General features: G+C 39.3%; 1 protein-coding gene across 3 annotated transcripts in view; it reads right to left on the bottom strand.

Moving 5' to 3' along the window:
• Positions 1-19,875, bottom strand: part of LOC117733489 (copine-9-like) — a 71,103-nt gene that overhangs the window by 19,199 nt on the left and 32,029 nt on the right. For all 3 annotated transcript variants that reach the window (XM_034537177.1, XM_034537178.1, XM_034537176.1), the window contains 5 exons: positions 5,356-5,419; positions 3,996-4,099; positions 3,094-3,198; positions 968-1,009; positions 682-757 (listed from right to left, as the gene is read on the bottom strand). In XM_034537177.1, coding sequence (XP_034393068.1) covers positions 682-757; positions 968-1,009; positions 3,094-3,198; positions 3,996-4,099; positions 5,356-5,419 — 391 coding nt within the window. The remainder of the gene's footprint in view (positions 1-681; positions 758-967; positions 1,010-3,093; positions 3,199-3,995; positions 4,100-5,355; positions 5,420-19,875) is intronic.

Raw genomic sequence — 19,875 nt, forward strand, 5'->3', positions numbered from 1 at the left:
CAGAACCTATTCAGGCAACAACACTACTTGGAAAGATCGGGGTTTGTCGTTGCCATCTTGGATCTTTATAACCGATGAGTAGAAGTAGCAATATTTGGACGTAGTGACGGCGTATACATCGCGGCATCGATGTACACGGCGTCACTTACGTAACAAATTACGTACAATTACGTAACAAATATGTAAACTTCTGGTTTCACACAGTGGCCTCCTGAGTGACAGTCCTGTGTTTTCGGACCCGTACTTTCCACTCTGACCTACACACTTCTCTGACTTTGTCAGACAGTCCACTATGTGGATTACCTACAAATGGATTACATGGGTTGTATAACAATTATACTGCATTACTTTTTGTAGGTTTTAGCCTCAAACAGTGTAGGAGAGCGGCCTGACCATTTATATAGTTTTGGTGTTTGTGTTGACTTTACAAAAAAGAAGAATTTTTTGTTGCTGTGATGAATTTCTGGTTTCAACTGTTGAACATGTTGAACCTACTCCTACTAATGAGGAAAAAGGGATAGTGCAGGTGAAGGGGATCTGGAGAGGTAGGCTATATCCTGACAAGATTTGTCCCAAAAAATGAATATTCGACTGAGTGGTTGGCACCTGACCTTGTATTCTAAAAGAAAAAGGTAAGACAAGCAGTGAGAAACAACAAACCACAAGCATGTCACGTCTCACCTCGTAGACATTGAACTGGTTCTGCCCCCGAGACAGCTCTCTGTAGCTGGTGGTGAACTCGCCAATGAAGTCATGGCTGCAAAGCACCCACAATAGACAGGCGAGCATGAATGCAGATTTCATAAATCGGTGAGAAAATTGTCACGTCTTTGTCTCTAACCACGTGTCTTTCCTAGATACTTTGTTTCTGTCTATTTTTCAGTATCACAAGACTTTTTCTCTGACATTTGAAAGACATCAATATGAAACAAGGTGCCACAGTGAGTGGTTACCCAGATGATTTTACCTTCCATCTCGATCCCAGTCAAAGACATCTACCTTCACGGTCCTGAAATAGACGGAGGATATTTTAATTCCGAAGGTTTGCTCTGAATCAGATCATCCTTTCAATAAAACGAGAACCTGAAATTCTATTTAATTGAAAAAAAGTGTGTGGACGTTTTTATTTATACTTAAGCGCTTGCAAACCATTCTAACTCAACCTAACGCGTCACACGGGTCATGGAGGCCATTTTGAATAGCCAGACCCTACGATAATTACCAAAAAGCAAGGAGAAGTAGAGGATAATTGCTCCCTAGTTTTCGCAAAAGTGGCACTATACGCTCTCTCTGGCAGCAAATGGCTGGCACAGTCCAACCTTACATAACAGAGCTGTGTGAAAACTGAGTCAGTCTCAATAACACCAGTGCTGGTCCCTGGGACACCATGACCGACTGCTGGCATTATTCTGACCGCCCCAGCAACGGGTCATCCACATAGGAGTCTGCCTGTACCCTTCCCCTCCAGACATGTTTTAGTGTGTTATTTAACATGGTAACGACTACTTTTTCTCCCTTATTGAGAAATTGTGAATCTGTCCTCGCCCCGCCCACCACGGCGGGTCATGCTAGGTTGAACAGCGTGCATCAAGGTGACGGCGCAGAGCTCCACGGCCGGCTCCCACTCTGCAGTGAAGGTTTCGGCCTTGATCTGTGTCTTCCGTTAGAGGAAATATTGGAGAGATACAATCATACATGATTGACAGAGATGAGGAGTCTGCTGAGCGCCAACATCTATGACGAGCAGACATAGACATATTTATTAAGAATAAAGTGTAGTGTTGTTGTTTATGTTGTTTGTTAGCTTGTACCTGCTAAGTGAAGTTATCATCTTTAGTTGTTGTAGTTGTGTTAGAATGTAACTGTTAATGGTCGTTAGCATCTTTTATTGGTGTATGTTAGCTTGTTAGCTTGTACCTGCTAAGTGAAGTCACCATCTTTAATTGTTGTAGTTGTGTTAGAATGTAACTGCTAAGTGCCGTTAGCATATTTTATTGGTGTGTATGTTAGCTTGTTAAGTGAAGTAAGCGCACTTTATTTGTTCATGTTGTTTGTTAGCTTCTAACTGTCAGTGGCTGAAACAAGGTTAGTTGTTGTAAAACAACAATTATATATATATATACACATATATATATATATATATATATATATATACATATATATATATATATATATGCTGTGGGTTTTTAAGTCAAACTCTCACTCTGTACTGATATGTCTGCTTCGTGCTGGAGGTTTTAGGGTTTCTTTACCTAAAGGTTAAAGATTTTCGATAAGGGCTGAATTTACATATTAAACAACAATTGGCTTTCAAATGAGTGTAGTACCAGATCTAGCTTGCAAGGGTACGTTTGAGTCTTTGCTTTTAGGGACGTTCACAGACATTCTCCCCTTCAGTAGCAACTCAGTCACCAGAATTAAATGTTGCTATTGTATGTTTCTGCAAAGCACAGATATGGAAATCTGGACGTTTCTGAACCAGAAATACGGTTCAAATCAACATTTCTACATACATGTGTTTCTGAATAAAAAATGTCAACATCTCTAGATAAATGTTTCTGAACCCAAAATATGCTTCATATCTTTTCGTTTACATATGTGTTATACCGCTTGTGGTGCTTTGGCTGCTTAGAAAACTGCATTATCGATAACGGTTAGGTTTAGGCAACACAACTACTTGGTTAGGTTCAATAAAACATCATGTTTTGGGTTTAAACATGTAACTTTTGGTTTCACACAAGACACAAACACCGGTCTCCTGGGTTAAAGTCCCATGTTTGACCCATCCACCCCAACTTTGGACATGTGCAAGTTATGATTAAACATTTTTGTTATACGTCGGATACAAACCTAATTAGGGAGAACATAGATTTCCTTGAAACGTAATTGATGATGCAGTTTCGTTGCATGAGTCTGTCATTTTTACGAGACCAGTGTGTCAGTAATGAAATGAGAAAACACCCCTCTGGTGACAAACTTTGTACAGATACAAGTCAGTACAGTTAAAATTCATCATCGTCTAGATAGCAATTGGATATCTAATCATGACATTTTATTAACTATCCATTTCTTTACATAATAGAGTTCTCTGACCTGTCATAGTCGCCGTTGCAGAGAGCTCTAACAGGGATGGTGAAGGGCTGCCACACCGGATTCAGTGTGTTCTTGACCACCTCGGTCTTGTGGCAGATGGTGAACCTGCCAGCAAAATACCACACACAGGGCCACTAAAGGGAAAGCATGTTCCTATTGCCTGTGAAGCTAATCCCACATCACTTATCTCCAGCTTCCTTTGCAGGTTGTTTTTTTACATCTGTTTAAGTGTATCTGGCGGACATGACAGAATTGCAGATAGTTTTATTACTACTACTATAAAAGAGTGGCAGAAGGAGGTACTAATGTTCAGGGTTGAGATAAACCTCAATGCGTGGTGTCATAGGACTCAAATCACAAAGAAATATATTTGTATATGAAACCAGATGAGAAATTTGATATTACTGGCATGAACATATGTATTTGTCACTTTCGAAATGAAAAATGTTTTATTCATTGTCCAATATATTGTTCACAGGCTGTTCAACACAGCTTGCATAACAATCTCAGGGATAAATTACATTGTTAGACTGCAAAATTATTTTGAAGATATCTTTCTTTTAAAGATTTCAGCTTCCTGTTATTCCCTTTAGGGATCAATAAAGTACTCTCTGACCATCTCATGCATGATGTGTATCTGAAACCCACCTATAACAGATAAAAAGTAAGTCTGAAGTGAGTCAAAATAAAAGTAAGCCATTTTGCATGATATTTTTTCTTCTTAAAATATGTTTGAAACTCTTAACAACAATGTGAAAAGCTCTCTAATTATTTAGTTTTAGACAGCCTAAATCAGGCTTCAATGTTTATTTCAACATCCAATCTGTTCCCGTCTGTTCAGAGTGCCTTATCGGCTCATATCTGCTCATATCTGCTCATATCTGACAAGTGCTCAGACTCACGTTCCGTCCTCATTACTCCGGTAGAAAACCAGGAAGGGGTCAGACTTGCCAAAAAAGTCTTTTTTGTCCAGCTTGTTGGCACACAACTGCATGGTGGCAATGTCCTGAGAGAGAAGTCATGCAGTTTTTAGTGGAGCATCAAAAAAAAACGTATTCTTTGCAATCTTATTTCGTGGAACTGAGACTCCTTCAGAATGCAGAGTAATTGGTAAAAGCTCACACTTAATGGAAATGCACCCGTGGATCAGAATTCCACACAAGAGCGTTCGGATAGGCTTAATAACCGATGCATAGACTGCAGTGATTTGAATCCTGCATTTCTTTAAAATTACACATTTTAATGAAATTAATTTTATTATGGGCTGTCTGTAATATAGTCAGAAGGAATGGCTTCATACATATGGATGCATGGGCGCAGCAGTTAATGATAAACTATTTCATTCCTGCTTCTTTGTTGAAATGCCTGGGATAAGAAAGGAAGGAAGGGAGGATGGAAAGGTAGATGGATGGATGGATTGCCCCTAATGAGGCACTTTAGTCATTGCCTCCAGTAGGAAGGCATCACGGGAAACCTATGCTTGTCATAACAGATAGGGTTTGTCAGCCTAGACACGCACACGCACTCGCACACACATACAGTGTGTACTTGTCAGAATTTCTGAAGAGCATTTGGAAATTGTCAAGAGCAAAACTTCCCTCCCAGAGAAATGATGGGAAACACAACCAGGATAAGCTTGTTCACATAATGGTCTCTTGAGTGTGCGCGTGCACACACACACACACACGCACACACACAACCTTGTACTTCTAACTTTGTGAGGACCATCATTGACACCATACATTTCCTAGCCCATAACCTTAACCACCACAGCTAAATGCCTGACCTCAACCTTTACCCTAACCATGGAAGTAACCTTAAAACAAGGTCTGAACCCCCAAACAGGCTTTTAATTGTCCTTCCATAAAAATGTCCTATTTTTTAAGGTCTAAGCCTCCAATTGGTCCTCAGAAAGATATACAGTATGTACCAGTCCCTCTCTCACTCTTACACACTATACTTTCCATCCAGTGAGGACCGCTGTTTTTTGTCATTTTATTAAAAACTATTCTCCAAATTTAACTGCAAATGTGCTTTTTAATTTGCTTTAAGAAATTGCCAAGCGGTGACTTAAATCCTTGAGTTATATCTACCTATCAAAGAGGGCACCTCCGTAATTTAACAAAACTACTTGGATCATTTAACTTTAATGTGATCAATATACATTTCATCTGTAATACAAATATTACCAAAAACAAATACACACATGTGTGTACATGCGTGTGTGTGTGTGTGTGTGTGTGTGTGTGTGTGAGTACTGACCCTGCAGTTACTGAGCTCCTCTGCAGCAAAGATAATGACTCCACACTTCTTTCCTGGAATCCCACTGAGGGCGAAAGTAGAGACAGAGAGAAAGAAAGCAGGTAATTGTGGCATGTCATAAATAATACAATTGCCAAGCAGATGTCATTCATAACTACAAGCCATTATTGAAATAGGTGACAGCCCAGCCTGCGGATTGTCATGTTTACAATATGCAGTCCTCCACTTACTTTTCTGAAAATAGCAACTTTTGAGCAAACTGAACTCTATTCAATTTCGGAGCATTAGTTTCCTAACTTGTTATAAACATTCACATTTAACAAAAAAAACAAAAAACGGCACACTACATAAATCCTGTCGATCTGAAACAATTTTGAAAACACCCTTCCAAACACACACAGTGGATTGAAAGGGCTTTCAGTGTGTGATTAAACGGCTAACGTGCTAATGCAAATTAAACATCTTGAAACCATAAAGCAGTAGTTACTTAATAAAATGACTTACTTTCTACCAGGGTAATAGCTCTTAGCACAAATGCTGGCAGCTACTCATGACAACAATCTAATTTGGCCACTGAGGAGCTCCACTGGAGCAGATGAAGGTATAGTGCCTTGATTAAGGGCATGTCAGAGGTGGTAACAATGAAGAGACACCTTGTGTACAGATTTGAATCCTTGTCTTTTTTCCAACAGTGTTTACCGTTTGCTGCTGCCATATTGGGTTCTGGGTGAAAGCCCACTGTCAAACATGAACATGCCTTTTCCTATGCTGTGCAAAAAATGGAGACCCAAATATTTAATTCAATGTATACTACCTAAATAAATAAAAGGACGTCAGAATTTTGTTGCAGCAATTAAGAGACAAGTAAGCAGTCGTCTGTGCAGTAAATAATGTATCTTAGGTCCCAACGTAATATAATATATGGTTAGCTAGTCTTAGTGCTAGCTAAATAGCCTCACTGAACAGGCTTACATTACATTACATTCATTTAGAATGTGGCACATGTAAGTGCTGCTTTTAAACCATCGACTGTGTATAAGAAGTGGACGTAGTCATCGTGACGCCACCCGTTGGTTTGTGGACTGATGGATTTGAAGCCTCGAGTTTGCCGTCGCCATCTGGGATTACTAATGCTGAGGAGTTACATAGAGACGCCGTAGCGGTAGCGACCTTTCAATCAGGTCCAGGATCTGCTCATCTCGCGTCTAGACTACTGTGACTCCCTCCTGGCAGGTCCACCTGCTAATGTCATTCGACCTCTACAGCTCATCCAGAATGCAGCTGCTCGACTGGTCTTCAACCTCCCGAAGTTTACCCACACTACTCCGCTCCTCCGCGACCTTCACTGGTTACCGGTGGCCGCCCGCATCCGCTTCAAAACATTGGTACTTGCGTACCGTGCTGCGAACAGATCGGGTCCGGTCTACATCCAGGACATGGTTTAACCTCACACCCAGGACATGGTCTAACCTCACATCCAGGACATGGTCTAACCTCACACCCAGGACATGGTCTAACCTCACTTCCAGGACATGGTCTAACCGTACACCCAGGACATGGTCTAACCTCACACCCAGGACATGGTCTAACCGTACACCCAGGACATGGTCTAACCGTACATCCAGGACATGGTCAAACCGTACACCCCAGCTTGTTCACTTCGCTCGGTTTCTGCCAATCGGCTTGTAGCTCCGTCACTACGAGCTAAACACTCAACAAAGTCACGACTGTTTGCTGTGCTGGCTCCTCATTGGTGGAACAAGCTCCCCATTGACATCAGGACAGCAGAAAGTCTCTACATCTTCCGTCGCAAACTAAAAACACATCTTTTTTGACTATACCTTGAATAGGGAAGGTAGCGCCGGAGTAGCACTTTAGTACCACTTAAATGTCTCTTACTGATAGCACTTTGTAGTTTAACACTTTAGTAGCACTTAAATGTCTCTTACTGATAGCACTTTGGAGTTTAACTTTATTGAAGAAATTGTACTTTCACGATTCTTGTTGTTCTGAGTTTGGACTCATGGTTGAATGCACTTATTGTAAGTCACTTTGGATAAAAGCGTCAGCTAAATGACATGTAATGTAATCACAATAAGCCTACCCTAAAGCACACTCCACTTTATGGTCTGTTTGACTCTGAATGGACTATAATTTACAAAATGAACATCATGCTGTATTTAAGAAGACTTGAAACTAGAGATTAAAACTATAAACTCGTGAACTTCGTCTACTTGTTCTGAAAGAGTTGAGATAGTTATTTTAGATCTCATTGGATGATGCATGCCATTACGCCGACTGCCAGCAGGCACATTTAAAGAATGAGGCACTTAAAATGAGCCGATACATTTTCCCAACAGGGATGCTGCGTTGAGAGTAGATTCCATGAAAGTCAATGCACAGACGAATGGATGCGAATAAAGAGGATTTCCATCCACTTATCTAGACGTATAGTCGGTGAAAGTCACCGAGCTGTGTGAGCCTACGGGTGATGTTATGTATAAATATATATATATATGATATTAATGTTATAAACCCAAACACGAGGGCATTAGATGTTCCGACGTTTGTGGGATTTCCACAACAAGTATAAAGCAGAAATCGTGGTTATTTTTTAATCCATGGTGAATGGCGGAAGTTATAAATGTTTCCATGGAGATAAGCCACGCCCCCTCTCAAGCGTGAGTGAAGTGAATTAATTGATTAGATTCTGCCATGATTATGGTATGGAATTCCTCATATACGTTCATGATCATCTCCTGCTCCTCAACGGAGAAAAAGAGTCTCTTCCTTTGAGTTTATTTGCCTTTATGCTGTTAGTAAATCATGGTTTCTGTGATCGACACTTCCTCCTTTTGAAGTCGGACGGGCACGCGCAACTATCCTGTGAACTGACGTCTGGTTCAAATTAACGAGATGGTTTGATAAGTTTGTTAATTTTTAGCTCGCTAATAGGACATGTGCTCGACTTTGTTGAGCCACGTACGAGAAATAGGGCCCAGGTAGTTTTAATGATACATAAAAAGGAAAGAAATAAGGCATTTACATATTTACTCCAGAGATTCAGGCAGAGTTTCACCTCTATTGGAGGTTTAATAAAAAACTAAGGAAAGGATTTGGTTTTAATCAAATCAATTGGCTTTATTGAGCAGGATACAATCTTATAAAATGTGTAATGTAATAAAGGGATGGGTTGAAGCTTGAATCATTTTAATAGTAGCTGTTGGTGTGATTATTATTTCTTTTATATGTAGAACAACCGCTTTTAACTGCTTATTAGACCATATCATTTTGTTGTAATTTTCAGTATTACTAATGTTGCAAATTGGAGGAATGACACACACAAGAACAAAAATGTATACATCCCTTCCATCACACCCTTTTCAATGTATTCAAGGTTAAAGCTTGTAAAGGCTGTGTTTTTTGTTCCTTCTTCTGTTTCCCTCCCATTTAAACTCACATTAATTGTATGTCTTGAGACGGAACTGACTGTCATGAAAGAACAATTCACTGAACCGTGACAAGTGTGAGGAATTGAACAGAAAAAAACAGTGTGGATGTCTTAAAGAATAGACTGAGCGGAAAAGGAAAGGAGCAACGGATTGGGAGCGAGAGAAGAAAAACGAGGGGGGAACTTTGTGACAGTCAGGGCCAAGCTTTGCTGCTACCCCATCATACTTTCCTGAATCACAAGATGAGGTTGAAGAGATGAAGGAGGAAGAGGGTAAGGGGCGTGAGAATAAAAAAGAGGCTTGACAGACAGATGAGTGATGGGTAAGGCAGCTTTTGCCTTTGATGTTAGCAACAGTTGCACACTAAACAGAACACAGCTTACTTCAACTTTGATACGTGACAATAATATAAATATATTAGATGGGTTTGCATGAGATAGGCTGGAACGAAAATAGAACCTTAGCACTAGAACACTTGTTATGTGGTGCTTTCATGTCCTGGTGACAGGCTCCAATATCTGAGCACTGGAGCCATTGACATGGTTAAATGTTGTGTAATAATGATACTAGTTTTCTAAAGCGTAACGTAAAAACCTGTAGATCTAACATTAGCAGAGCACGTTAGCACATCAGTTAACACTTCTATGCCACGCTAGGTACTGAAGGTTGATTTTATGATCGTAACAGTGAATAAAGACCTACACGCCTTTACAGGAACAGTGTTGTTCTTTAATTTGACATCCATATACAGTTGTAAGGGCCAAGAAAATGACCAGTCAATCTAGATGACCTGGTTAGCCTGGTGGAGAGCCAGAGGGTTACAGTCGAACTACTGAAATCAATGTGAGCCCTGAGGTGAGCCGGAAATCTAGGTAAGAGGTACCAAGGACTAGGAGGACACATGTACTGTAGTGTCCAAGACAAAGGCGACCACCATCAACAAGTTATCTAAGGCGCTGCTTTCAATAGCAGGGAGTGTCCAGAGAACCGATGCCCACGACCGACTCATCGGGTGGATACAAGCAGCTGAGATGAGATTTCTAAGCAGTTTAGCAGTATACTAGGCCAGCTGATTGAAAAGACCTCGTTGCATCTTTTAAATGGTTTTCTACCACCAAGCTCCCTTGGTTAAGGGGAATTAATGACCCCGGACTTCAGCCGGGAGATGATTGTCGAGGCGACTGCGGCTCAGTGGTGAGCAGGGTCGTCCTTCAATCAGAGGATCGGATTACTGCGCTATCCTTCAAACAAATATTGTAAATGCTTGTCTTTGGAATTGCTTTTTACTTATTTCCAAAAAAATGTCTTCAGGAAGTGCAGTTAGTGACAGTATGGGCTCAATGGTAGTGTAGCTCTAAACAGTTTTACGGAGTAGCAGCGAAGGGCGGAGTTTAGCCAGGGGGTCAACCCTATTAGGGTGGGAGGAATGACAGTTTTATCATTCTTATTGGTCGTGAAGATTTGTGAGCTATACATTCCCATCAAAGCTCCGGAACACTATTAACCTAAGCATTGCATTTAACATTCAATTAAAAAAGTTATTCTGAAAATAAGTTTAACAACTGACTTTTAAGTAATTAAAGTAAGTAATGTTTTTATGCAGTTCCACTTGGATTGTATTACATTGTGCAGCTTGTTTTACTATTTTGTCCCACTCTCTCTATGCTAACTGCAGTATAAGTGTAAGATTATAGTTTAAACTGGACAGTGCAGCATTAATGTAGCACCAACAACTGTACATATTCATTCCAGTGGCTATTATTTTGGTGAAGGAGGTCAGCTAATCACGCATTCTTTGACTACTTTTAGTAAGCAGGAAAAAAAGAGGAAAACAAAGCTTTAAAGTCGTTAACTATACGTTAATGTTACCATCTGGAAGCTTCAAGTTTCCGGGATTTAAATTTCTCTAACCTTTCAACTAAATTGTATTTCATTATCAACACTGTTACTCCACATTTACCAGTAGGTGTTTTATTGATACCCAGTAAATAAATACTATATATATATGCACCCTAATCTAAAGCTCACCAGAGATGTAGACAGCAGCCGAATGTAATCGCATTGGGGCCAGTTAGCACCGTCATTGTATGTCCATATGAAGTACTTGTTTTTGCCACTGACAGACACTGAGCCCGTAATGAAAATCTGAGCCTGACAACATTATGGAGTCTCGCTGAGACAACAATGGAAATACAACTGCCAGCTGGGCAGAGTTTGTTGTCTTAATAGTCCAGAAAGCAAAGCTCAGTTTTATCTAAAGGACTCTCAAAGTAATGGCTGAATAGTTAGATGATTTCGACAATGTGGATGAGGTCTTTGAATTGGCATTGATCTAAAGCAGGTTTACGTAACGGCGCATCAACAGCGTCTTGTCATCATGAACTAGTCGTTTGTGTTCCTGAACTGTTGTGCTTTCCATCACCATTTGGTTTTTACTCTCAGCGGGCACAACATCTGCCATCAAAACTTAATCTAAAAAAAACAGAGGACAAACTAAAAACATGTGTGCTTTTTAAAAGAAAATTCTGAGACATCCATGTGTTTCCACATCTGACAGCTCCAGTGACAGCTGAGTCAAATTATATGGCACGCTCACAATGTGTTTCGTCCTTGATATCCAGACACCTCTTCCTTTCATTAACACGTATGCATACATCATACATGAATGCACATGAGCAAATCTCTGTAAAATAGGAATATTTGCATTGAGTTCATGGGCACAGCACACGTCGCTGCATGAAAGAACGGTACAGGGCACGTCGTCACAATGTTGATTTGTAATTCAGTTCATCTTGATTTGAATAATGTCTCGAGTATGAGAGTAAGACTGAATAAAAGTCCTCCGCTTTTGCAATTTTCATTATAAGTAATTATTCTTTTTCATAGCGGCCCTCTTTGTGCTTTTTGTGCAGTCTTTTCGTCTCATTTTCATCTGCTGCCTTGTGCCCAAATTCAACTTTTTAGAAAAGAGGGGGGGGGGGAGGAGGCAAAAACAGGAGGCAGAGTCGTCGTCCGCTAACCCGGAATATTTCAGCCGCGTCTTAGTCACGATGAAGCAGAATGCAGAATCACAGCCCCACCGCGGGACCGTTGGCACCGGCTGATCTAGCTCTGACACAAAAGAAGGAGCAGAAGGAGAAAGATGACTGACAGGGTGAGAGGGAGAGGGAAAAAACAAAAGCCACCGGGAGAAAAGAAAGTCCTGTCGGCCTTCTTCCGTGACGTAGTTTTTCGTAAATCGATGGATTCTCTTGCTCACGCTGCACGCCAGCTGTAGTGGAGCAGCTCCAGAGGGAGAATTATTTATGAATGTATCTACAGTGTGTACAACTGCGGGCCTGCCAGCCATCCCACTGTATACAAGAACTGCCTGGACACTGGCACTGACACTGAATAATAAGGACATGCTGCTCCTCTGATAAATATTGAGAGTATTTAGCCTGTTCTGTTTCTCACTAGGAAATGCATACATGGGCCATAGAGACTTGTTAGAGCTCGGTTTTCAAGAGTTTTTATTTGACATACTGTATCTGTTTGCTTGAGTTGTCGGATCTTAAAGAAACACCAGCCAGTCTTAATGTATTGCTTTTGAATATTTTGTCTGTCAAAGTGCAGGCAGCTGTGAGTGATTTCATGAGCTGTAAACAGCTCACGGGAAACACAACCGGCTGAGCCGCCATCTGCTATTAATGAAGTGCAGTGAAGTGTAGTCTCTTGACAGAACACCGGTTAACCTCGGGGTCACAGCTACCATTGGAAAGGTTCACGGACTGCCATGCATGGGCGTACCGGTCTCTTTATTCTTTCTTTCTTGGAAGCTACCCAACAGTAATTTCTCAGGCCAGGCTCTGTGACTCAGGCGTGATCAAACATGGAAGACTCAGTGTGCAAATATTTCATCCTGACCAAACAATGCAGAATGTGATTTCATTGATTAGCTCGGTGCGGTGAGAGATTATTTCCCCGTCTTGTTTGTGGATACAGCTATGGCAGCAATAAAAGAATCTCCTGACCTGAAGGTAAAAACTTGTTCCTATTGTTATCCCTCACTTTTATTACAAGACTTACATACTTAACTGACTACAGTTATTTTAGGTAACAATCACACTTCACTATCACCATTGAATGTCAGGGTATAAACAAAAAAATACAGGCTATGTTTTTGTCAAAACAATATGGTTGGGCTTAAAATAACTACAAATAGTTAGGTTTAGGCAAAACAAAAACCACGACCAAGAGACGTGGTTGAAAGTCCTGGGTTTGTAGGACCATCAACCCGCCATGACACTGGGCCGCCAATCATAATAATGCACTTTAAAATAAAACCATTTTGACAAAGTTAAAGAGAATTTTAAGGATGGAAAGGTAAAACTACAAGAAGCAAGTATTTAAAAAATATTTCAATTATATGAAAAAAAATGAATAAGGGATTAGAGAGTGTGCTGTAATTACCACGAGGGAGAGGTCAAAGTATTTGGCCTCCAAGATAATGACAGCCTTACAACTATTGCTAATAATAATACCTACAGCAAAAGCCAAAATGGGTTCTGCACATGTGAATTAAATGAGTCCATGTGTCCTCCAGTCACAACACATTGGGTTCAACAGCTTGGTTCAATAAGCAGTGTAGGGTTACATCCTTGGACCTGACCAAACGTTAAACCCTAACATAACCATTTGAGGAGCCCAACCTTAAAAATTTAAAATCAATACCCGACCGTAACCATTCAAGGTCAATGCCCAACCTTAACATTCAAGGACAAAACCTAAGCTCTACCATTCAAGGACAAAGCCTAACCCCAATCACTTAACGTCAATACCCAACCTTAACTTTTCAAAACCATTGCCTAAACTAAACAATTTGAGATCAATGCCTAATCTTAACCGTTTTAGGTCAATGTTCAAGTTCAATTCCCAACTCTAACCATTTCAGTTCAATACGCAACCTTAACATTCTAGGTCAATACCACACCTCAACCATTTAGCAAGAGTTGTGTACCTAGTGGTTTACCTCTTAGTACCTCCTGTAATATCAACCCTTGCAGAGAGTCTCCTTCTATGGCTTGTTTTCAGCTTCAATGTTGTAAGGCTAGCAAGTTTTCAAAAGTCAGTTCAAAGTGGATCTGTTGGAAGGAGTCAGCACTTAAAGTGTTGTAAAGTGTAACTACTTTCTGATTCAAGATTGGTTCAACCGTTTCTGATTGCTCATGTAACAGATGGAAAACTGAAACATCTGTCACAGCAGCCACAGATGACAACCACCTCGAAATGAAGATTGCTAATCTCCAGAGAATAATATTCTTTTGACTTCCAAAGAGTGAGACTACGTGGAATTCATGTTTCATTTTACTAGATGTAGTAAAGGATAGTGGTGCAGAGCTGCCCCATGCCAGGGACCACTGGTGGTGCCCCCGCTGTAAATATGCACCGATGGAAACACATTGACATATTTTTTTGTGTATGGAATTTGCTGACCAGCAAGTCGTTATTTAACTGCCACGACACCATCGAACAAAATACAGACAACTGAAAGTCAATGACAGCAGCTGGGACCGGCTTTCATTACATTTTCTAAAGTCCAAGAACGTTAGAAGAAATACAAAGTTGTGATTCAATTAAGGCATAAAAGCATCAGTTACCACATCTAGATTAGATGTACTCGTGTGTATTAAGATTGTAAAACTCAAAATAAAAATTAAAAACCCAGCTTCTGAAATGTTTCTAGTGGACATTGTCGGAGCCAGTGGCAGCGCTTGAAGTGCTTTGCATCGTCACCATTATTTTGATATTAATTTTATTTAAGACTTTGATTTTCATTTTGATTTGACACTTTTAATTGCAGATTGGGGAAAGTGCAAAGATAAAGATAATATTGTATTGTAAAGAATCATTTAAATTTCAACTGCCAAATAAGAAAGTTGTCTCTCAATGTCCTGTCTAACGTTATCTAATTTTATTCTAAACTTTGTCTTTCTAATCCATATTCTTTGTTGTCGCAACAAGTGGTGTTGCTAACAGATTGGTGTTGTCTGTATCCGTGGCTGTTGTCGAACAACGTTGTTGTGTTATTTGCCAAAATGCTCAAACCTGGCAAGCATGAAACTAGCTCTGAGCTCATTTCTGTGTGCTCAAACAGAGCCAATTGCAAACATATCTTTGGTTTGCAAGATAAAGTAACAGTAACAGCTAATCCTTGCCAGGCGGAAGAGACACGTTTGTAAATCTCTGCGCGGATTCTTCTGCTGTGTCGTGAAGGTTTGGAACTGAGAAATTTTTTTTTTCTTTTTCCTTTTGCAAACATAATTTTTACACATTTTCACACACTGCGAGAATCACAGGTTAAGGGAGATATTTGCAGAGACTGAACTCCAAAAGGTGCCAAGGATATCTATATTGTAATCACATTTGCAGCACGGGCATTATTAAATGTCATATATTTGACTTCAAGCTTGATAAAGTTTACAGTTCCCTACAGAAGAGCGGCAGAAGTGTTTTGTCATCGTGCCTGTCACAGCAGAGCAATCCAGAAGAGACTTGAACCAGATGGCAGGTGATGCTTCTGTGAGACGCAGATCACAGGGGACAAACAATGACGACACTGGTTTGTGTGTGTCTGTGTGAAGGAAGAGGCAGATAGAGCTTGAAAGGAATAGAGAGAGATTTAACATGACTTTTACCGTTGACATTGGAGTTTATAATTCACTAAAATTCCAAACTCCCAATGTCACAAAATAAACTCAATTTAGTCTTTTACTGGGTATCTGGTGAGGCTCCTGGCAACTGAAAACAATTTCATTATAATTTAAACATATGGTAAATGTTAATTGGTGACCATGAAATCCATGACCTTTAAAGATCAGTAGGTCGGCCAACTAGCTTCTATAGCAGATAGCTGTAGGCAATGTTTTTTAAGCTTGACGTCCAGGTCAGCTCACTCTATAACCTTGACAACTTCACATAATTGTATAATGAATGACACAACAGCAGCTGGCAAAAAAATGGAAATACAGTGGAATACAGGGAAAACGTAACCGCAGAGAACTCATTAATAAACCCTTTGATCAGCATGTCTACTCGGCCGTCACAGCTTGTTTGCCCATGTATAAAGACTTGGTTACGCAATTAAGGTGTTATTTTTATACTCAAATGTGTATCGGCCACAACTTCTCACTCCCAACTCTTCTAATACTATTCTGTACACATGACATCTATTGCTTCTGTCCATCCGGGGAGAGGGATCCTCCTCTGTTGCTCTCCTGAAGGTTTCTTTCCTTTTTTCCCTGTGAAAGGTCATTTTTCAGGAGTTTTTCCTGTTCCGATGTGAGGTCAAAGGTCAGGGATGTCATATGTGTACAGATTGTAAATTTGTAATTTGTGATATTGGGCTATACAAAATAAACTGAATTGAAAAAAAAAGATTCTAATACCACCAGTGTGTCAGTCGGCATCTGACACCCACGCACTGTGGCACCTTTTAGCATCTATATGAGACAGACCAGGCTTTCAACTAACTCCAATGCAAACCCAACTAACTACAATATAAACCTAATTAACTCCAATGCAAACTGAACTAACTACAATGTAAACCTAACTAACTCCAATGCAAACCCAACTAACTACAATATAAACCTAATTAACTCCAATGCAAACCAAACTAACTCCAATGTAAACCTAACTAACTCCAATGTAAACCTAACTAACTCCAATGTAAACCTAACTAACTCCAATGTAAACCTAATTAACTACAATATAAACCTAACTAACTCCAATGTAAACCTAACTAACTCCAATATAAACCTAATTAACTCCAATGTAAACCTAATTAACTCCAATGTAAACCTAACTAACTCCAATATAAACCTAATTAACTCCAATGTAAACCTAACTAACTCCAATATAAACCTAATTAACTCCAATATAAACCTAATTAACTCCAATGTAAACTTAATTAACTCCAATATAAACCTAATTAACTCCAATGTAAACCTAACTAACTCCAATGTAAACCTAATTAACTCCAATGTAAACCTAATTAACTACAATATAAACCTAACTAACTCCAATGTAAACCTAACTAACTCCAATATAAACCTAATTAACTCCAATGTAAACCTAATTAACTCCAATGTAAACCTAACTAACTCCAATATAAACCTAATTAACTCCAATATAAACCTAATTAACTCCAATGTAAACTTAATTAACTCCAATATAAACCTAATTAACTCCAATGTAAACCTAACTAACTCCAATATGAACCTAATTAACTCCAATGTAAACCTAACTAACTCCAATATAAACCTAACTAACTACAATATAAACCTAATTAACTCCAATATAAACCTAATTAACTCCAATAGAAACCTAACTAACTACAATATAAACCTAACTAACTCCAATGTAAACCTAACTAACTACAATATAAACCTAACTAACTACAATATAAACCTAACTACAATATAAACCTAACTAACTACAATATAAACCTAACTAACTACAATGTAAACCTAACTAACTACAATATAAACCTAATTAACTCCAATAGAAACCTAACTAACTACAATATAAACCTAACTAACTACAATATAAACCTAACTACAATATAAACCTAACTAACTACAATATAAACCAAACTAACTACAATATAAACCTAATTAACTCCAATGTAAACCTAATTAACTCCAATGTAAACCTAATTAACTCCAATGTAAATCTAACTAACTCCAATGTAAATCTAATTAACTCCAATGTAAATCTAACTACCTCCAATGCAAACTCAACCATAGACCATAACTGATGTAGTATTAACAGTAACAAAGTCTTTGTAGAGGGGAGGTTGGATGGGTCGAACCAACATAGGACCTTTGCCCAGGAGACTGCTGTTTGTGTCCTGTGCAAAACAGAGTTTTGTTGTGTCAGTAAACCTAAAAATTAAGCAAACCCACGTTGAAAGTTTATTTTGAAAAGACTCTGTGCTTGTAACAAGCAAAAACTGATACGCCATCCCTGTTCACTCAAGGGAAGCCTAGAACATCATAGTTTGATGTGTAGGGCCACTGACCAAACGTCAATATTGGACAGATTGTCTTGGTTTTGAGAACATAGTTCTGGGGCTTTTAAAAAATAGAAAATAGATCTCAGTCAATAAATCCCTCATTTCTGTATCTGTGACACTGTGGAAAAGTGGGCCTCTTGTACCCCTGACCTAGTAAGTTTATTTGAACAAGATTGTGTTTTGTCAGTTAGTAACAAGAGCATACATCACAATATTCACAGTCACAGGTAGTCAAGGGGTCCTGGAAATCTTAATTATATGCGTGTTTGATAAATCTGGAGAATCTGCTACCATATTCCCTGAGATATGATTCATGTTTTTAGCTGAAGGCGCGAAATGCAACAAGTTCATACAAAGTGTTGGCCAACCATGTCTGAGTGTTTAGAGTTGCAAGAGGGGCGAGACATAATCATTCAAAAAGAGGATCACCGCTCACACATTTGGATCATCTTGAGCATGCTTGTCGGTCTGTATTCATTTTAGTTGTTTGCTTTGGTGAGTGACCAAAGGGATGATACTGTGGATACAAGCAGCTGAGATGAGGTTTCTCAGCAGTTTAGCAGTATACTAGGCCAGCTGATTAAAAACACCTCGTCTTTTAAATGCTCTTTTACCACCAAGCTCCCTAGATTAAGGGGAATTAATATTAAACCAATTGAAATTAAAGTTTTTTATTGTCAAGGAACTTTCTCAAAAGAGGCTCTCTACTAGGACTCAACATGTGAATGGATTCATTACTCCACAATTTAGTAATTGTTTTTTAAGTAAAGTTTCTGTAAAACAATCGAGAAAATGTTTACAGATTAAAAAACAGTTTTTCATCAGCAAATTAAATACTTGAAAAATCCAGATTCTGCCTTAATGCAAAAATAATGTAATAAGACACAGCAGAGCTTTAAAATAAATGCTAACACATCTTAGTTCAGTGTGTTGGCATGCTTACGTTTGTTAAACGCTCAAGATCGATTGGGATGTCATTAGTTTTGCAGGTATTAGGTCATAAACAGAGAAAACCGTAGTTTTCTCTGGCCCTCTCCCCAATCTGATCAATGATGACATGTATAGCCGCATGTCGTCGTTCAACCGCTGGTTGTCCAGGTGGTGCCCAGCAAACAATGTGGGCTACATAGATAACTGGCAGACTTTCTGGGGAAAGCCTGATCTGATGAGTCGAGACGGCATTCATCCCACTTGGGATGGAGCGCGTCTCATTTCTGCGAACATGGCCAAGTTGATTAGCGGACTTAATCCATGACCCAGAGTTCAGATCAGGAAGCAGAAGCAGAGTTGTAGTCTTCCACCCTTCTCTGCACTTCCATTCGAGCAGTTACCCACCCTTAACCTTAACTCTATAGAGACTGTGTCTGTCCCACGGCCACTTAAATTAATTAAATCAAAAGTAACCAGAAGAGGAGTCATACAAAATAACCTCATAAAGGTTAACATCACTACTGCCACAGTGCAACAAAAGAAGAGAATTAAATGTGGACTCCTAAATATTAGATCTCTGTCATCTAAAGCTGTATTAGTAAATGATTTAATATCAGACAATCACATTGATTTATTGTGTCTTACTGAAACCTGGCTGAGGCATGAAGAATATGTCAACCTAAATGAATCAACTCCTCCAAGTCATATTAATACTCACATTCCTCGAGGCACCGGCCGAGGAGGTGGAGTAGCAGCCATCTTTGACTCAAGCCTATTAATGAATCCTAAACCTAAACTAAACTACAACTCATTTGAAAGCCTTGTTCTTAGTCTTTCACATCCAACCTGTAAAACATTACAGCCAATTCTATTTGTTATACTGTACCGGCCACCAGGTCCATATTCAGAATTTATATCTGAATTTTCTGAGTGTTTATCAAGTTTAGTCCTTAAAACTGATAAGGTTATTATTGTAGGAGATTTTAATATTCATGTGGATATTGACAATGATTGCCTTAGTACTGCATTTATCTCATTGTTGGACTCGATTGGCTTCTGTCAGAGAGTACAGAAACCCACTCA

The sequence above is a fragment of the Cyclopterus lumpus genome, chromosome 7 (assembly GCF_009769545.1).
Source record: "Cyclopterus lumpus isolate fCycLum1 chromosome 7, fCycLum1.pri, whole genome shotgun sequence".
In the NCBI taxonomy this organism is placed as follows: domain Eukaryota; kingdom Metazoa; phylum Chordata; class Actinopteri; order Perciformes; family Cyclopteridae; genus Cyclopterus; species Cyclopterus lumpus.